At 56.3% G+C, this 4,490-nt stretch overlaps 2 protein-coding genes across 2 annotated transcripts in view; both read right to left on the reverse strand.

Moving 5' to 3' along the window:
* RBM8A (RNA binding motif protein 8A) overlaps window positions 1-2,443 on the reverse strand; it is a 3,485-nt gene extending 1,042 nt beyond the window's left edge. The window contains exons 1-5 of the mRNA XM_008629634.2: window positions 2,339-2,443; window positions 1,712-1,771; window positions 1,526-1,603; window positions 815-951; window positions 296-432 (exon numbers count right to left, since the gene is read on the reverse strand). Coding sequence (XP_008627856.1) covers window positions 296-432; window positions 815-951; window positions 1,526-1,603; window positions 1,712-1,771; window positions 2,339-2,405 — 479 coding nt within the window. The 5' untranslated portion in view covers window positions 2,406-2,443. The remainder of the gene's footprint in view (window positions 1-295; window positions 433-814; window positions 952-1,525; window positions 1,604-1,711; window positions 1,772-2,338) is intronic.
* Window positions 2,444-4,082: 1,639 nt separating this feature from the next.
* LIX1L (limb and CNS expressed 1 like) overlaps window positions 4,083-4,490 on the reverse strand; it is a gene marked incomplete at its 5' end in the record, with an annotated part of 4,361 nt that continues 3,953 nt past the window's right edge. Inside the window, one exon of the mRNA XM_017728872.1 lies at window positions 4,083-4,100. Coding sequence (XP_017584361.1) covers window positions 4,083-4,100 — 18 coding nt within the window. The remainder of the gene's footprint in view (window positions 4,101-4,490) is intronic.

Below are 4,490 nucleotides of genomic sequence, written 5' to 3' on the forward strand. Positions count from 1 at the left end.
GGAAAAGGGGGTGAAGGAAAAGGAGGTAAGGGAAAAGAGGATAAGGGAAAGGGGAAAGGAAAAAAAGGAGGAGGAAAAGGGGAGGAAAGACGTCAAAAAGGGGGCAGTAAATGGGGGAAAGGAGAGGGAAGGAAGGAGTCTACGAGAAGTGCATTTTGGGGTGTTCATCCCTACTTTAACCCCACCACCCTCATGACAGGGCATGGAATGCCCCCATTCCCCTAGCTGAGGGTTCCAATGCTCCCACAGGTCCCCTCCCATTCCCAGCTCCTAGAATTCCCAGGAACTCCCTCACCTCCGCTTGCCCTTGGGGGGTCCCCTGACGAAGCACCAGTCCACGCTGACCGGCTGCCCCATGAGCTCCTGCCCGTTGAGCCCCTCCATGGCCGCCTGCGCCTCCTTGTATGTCTCGTACTCCACCAGCGTGTAGCCCTGGGATGGGATTGGATTGGGAATGGGATTGGGAATAAGCCCGGACACCAGGGGAACTCCCAGCTCAGGTTTGGGATGCATGGACCCCCTGACACCCCGGGTTTGGGAATGGGAACGAGCCTGGGCACTGCGGGAACCTCCAGCTCACCCTGGGATCAGGACCAGGAATGGGAATGACCCCAGGCACTAGGGGAATCCAGCTCACAGCCCCACCCCCTCATTTTAGTTTTGGGATGCAGAGACCTCCCAATAAGTCAATTTTGAGGTGCAGGGGCCCCCATGACCCCCAGAATTGGCTTAGTCCATTGCACCTCCCAGCCCACAGCCTCCCCCAAGCTGAGATGGAGCCCAGGGGTTCCCCACGAGCCCCACCCTCCCCCACCTTGAGGTATCCCGTGCGCCGGTCCAGGTTCAGGTGGATGTTCTTGATCTCGCCAAATTCGGCAAATCGGTCATGCACGTCCTCCTCTGTGGCCTCCTCGTGCACCCCTGTCACAAACAGGATCCAGCCCTCCACGGCTGGGCAGGAACAGGGGGGTCACAGAGCTGGGAACAGAGCTTTCCCCCCCAAAATCCCTTGTCTTGGGGAGGGGACATGGATCCCCCAAGGCTGAGATTTGGGGGTTGACCCAAAAGTGATCCTGGGAAGGTGGGGAAGAATTATCCCAGCATGGCCCCAATTCCTTCTCCTTCCCATGGGGGGTCCCCAGGAAAGGGTCTGTCACTCAGAATCACTCCTTTTTCACAGCTAGGAAAGGGAGATGGAGGCCCAGAGTCCATAAATCCTGGGTGAGGTTGGGGAAAGCTCATCCCAGCAGGGCTCAGCCCCAATCCAGAGCCCAGGACACCCCTCCCCCCACCCTCATTCCCCCTCCCTTCCATGGGGAAAGTGCCCCTGGCGACACTTGGAGGCTGTGGGGTTCTCAGGAAGGAGCTGCTCCCCCAAATTCCCCCATTTCCACCCTTGGGAAGGGGATATGGAGCTGGGGTTTGCCCTAAAATAAATCCTGGGAATGAGGGAGGGGAAGGGAGCCCTGGCCCTGAGCTACAGAGCCCTCATGAACCCCTCCAGGTCCCCAGTGTCCCCCCTCACATCTCTGTGGCCCTGGCTCGTCCCCGTCCTGCTCGACGCTGTCGTAATCTTCGCGCACTCGAGCGCGGGATCCTTCCTCTGGAAAGGAGAGAAAAATGGGGGAAGAGCAGGGTCCCCGACCGACAGCGTCACCCAGCCCCTCCCAGAGCACCAGGGAAGGGGTTTGGGGGTGTTTTGGGGCCTCACCTGAGCCGAAGCCACGGCCCTTCCGCTTCTTGGCCTTTTCCTTCAGCTTGTGGATGCTCTCTGGTGGGGTGGGAATTGTAGGGAGGGACCAGGATCATGGAGTCAGCAGGAGCAGGGGCCCCCCGGATGGACAGGGACCCCCGAACCTGGCTGGGAAGGGTCCCCCTGGGCTAGGAAGGATGTCTCTGGGTCGGGAAAGACCCACCTGGGCTGGGCAGGGCCCCCTGGTACAGGCAGGGACACCCCCGGGAAAGACAGGACAGTCTCCCCATAATGGGAATGACCTCCCCTGGGCCGGACAGGATCCCCAGAGTCCCCCCGGGCAGGAATCATCCCATGAGCCGCGAATGACCCCTTTCGGATAGGCAGGATCCATCTCCCATGCTGGGAATGACCCCCTGAGCCGGGAATGACCCCCCATCGCCGAGCAGGAGCCCCCTGGGAACGACAGGAACCCCCACCCCAGGCCGGGAATAACCCGCCCCGGGCCGGGGCTGCCCGTGAGGCCGACGGGGTTTGGGGGCGCGGCCAGAGGCGGCGAGAGCGGTTTCGCGGAGCCGGGGCCGGGCCGGATCGGTCTTCGGGGCCGCTCTGGGCCGGACGGTAGCGCCCCAGCCCTGCGCTCACCGTCCCCATCCTCGTCCATAGCGAAATCCTCTCCGCCCGCCTCATGAAGATCCAGCACGTCCGCCATCTTGCCCAGTGTACTGGGGCACGCCGGGAACGTGCCGGAAGGGCCGCCATAGTGGGAGGGTGTGTGGCGGAAGTACCGGCGCGGCCATATTGGGGAGGGTGTGTGGCGGAAGCACCGGCGCGGCCATATTGGGGAGGGTGTGTGGCGGAAGCACCGGCGCGGCCATATTGGGGAGGGTGTGTGGCGGAAGCACCGGCGCGGCCATATTGGGGAGGGTGTGTGGCGGAAGCACCGGCGCGGCCATATTGGGGAGGGTGTGTGGCGGAAGCACCGGCGCGGCCATATTGGGGAGGGTGTGTGGCGGAAGCACCGGCGCGGCCATATTGGGGAGGGTGTGTGGCGGAAACGCGTGCGCCACCATGTTGGGGAGGGCGCCTGGCGGAAGCGCCCGTTCAGACATGCTGGGAGGGTCACGACGTCTTGCCGCCATACTGAGAAGGTCGGGATGCTTCTCTTGTCCCCGGGGATTTTGAACCCCGCAGAGGCAGCTCAGAGCGGTTTTTGGGCACGACTGGCCCCACAAAATGAGCAAGAGCACCAAAGTTAAGCAAAATCGCTGGTTTTATTGTACAAAATCCACACCAGTGTCTATCCCGCCGGATTCCCGTTAATTTCACTGCCTCCACAAGGAGCACAACTTTTTCCATACTGAGAAAACTTGAATTTGTTCATTTTACACCTTCCAAGGGGATCTGGAGCCTCCAAATCGGCGCCCCAATCCCACAAGCAATGGAATATCCGGTTTCTTCCCTTTTCTTTTTCTTTCTTTTCTTCCACAGGGATAGAAACCCCCAAATCCTCCCGGATCTCTTCACCCGGAGCCTAAGGACGCCACTGGAAGTGCTGGGAGGAGCTTCAGGGATTCCCTCACGTGCGGAATCAGGGGAATAAATTGCGGGACTAACTCCACGTTATTCCCAAATCCAAATTTTCCAATATTTCAGGAAAATGACACTCCACAACTCCTCATCCCTTTTAAATCCCATTTCCAGCGACATCAAATGTTAATAGTGTTATAGAAAGTATAAAAAATATATAAACCCCCAACATAGTCTCGTTAGGATGTGGATATAAAAGTGGGGTACCTACAGATAATGGAATTATTCCAATATTATCCTAAAACAATAGTTATTGCTGGAATATCCTGCGGTCAGGCAGAGGGAAGAAGCAGGGTAGAATACTGGAATCTGAAGGGTTTAAGAGGATAAGAAGTGGGAAAAGCTCTAAGCTGGGGTGAAGAAGGAATTCTGTTTTGGGATTATAGTTTGTATTTCCAGTCTGCTAGGGAAAAGGGGAGTAAGATGGAAATTTCCATGGATAAACGGACATTTTCCTGGGGGAACTTGGAGCTGTTTGAACAATTCCATGTCATAAAAGAGGTTTTTAAAGCTAAATATAGTCTAAATTCCATATGGATACAAGAGGGAATGATTAGTGCAAATCCCTCCCTCATTCCCAAACTCTCCAAGACTTTTCCAACCTTCCATGAAAAGGCCAATGCTGATGTTTGGTCACAGACAGGGCAATTCCAGGGGGAGCTGCAAATCGTGCTGTGCTTGGGACTGGAATGCTGTGGGCTGATCCCAGATTTAACTCCAAACCCCAGTTTTCACTCCCTTTGGATATTGCACACATTGGCATCCATTGAGATTTAATTAAGGAGCTCATCAAGGAGGTTCAGTTGATCCCTTTCTGCTATAGGACAGAGGGGGTGCCAGGCATTGGGTCCAAAGGACTTTTCCAGAGGAAACACTGGATTCCATGGAATCCCGCCTGCTCCAGTACCAATGGAGTCCGGAGAGGACAAAAACTGTGATTGGAACCCCAAAAATAAGGGACAGAAAAAATTCTGCAGGGAATGAGGAATTCCCAGGGAATAAAAACTTCCCTAGGGAATAAGGGGTTCTCAAAGGAATAAGACATTCTCCAGGGAATGAGAAGACTGAGGAGCAGCTCTAAAAACCAGGATGAAACTGCTAAAATCCATTCTGGAGCTTTTTCCCTAAATTTCTTTCAAATGTGCAAACGGGCCGGGATTCAGGAAAGGGTGTCAGGAGCACCAGGAGGGATCCCGGGGCAGGATCC

Source organism: Corvus brachyrhynchos, unplaced genomic scaffold, assembly GCF_000691975.1.
Source record: "Corvus brachyrhynchos isolate BGI_N302 unplaced genomic scaffold, ASM69197v1 scaffold443, whole genome shotgun sequence".
Classification (NCBI taxonomy): Eukaryota; Metazoa; Chordata; class Aves; order Passeriformes; family Corvidae; genus Corvus; species Corvus brachyrhynchos.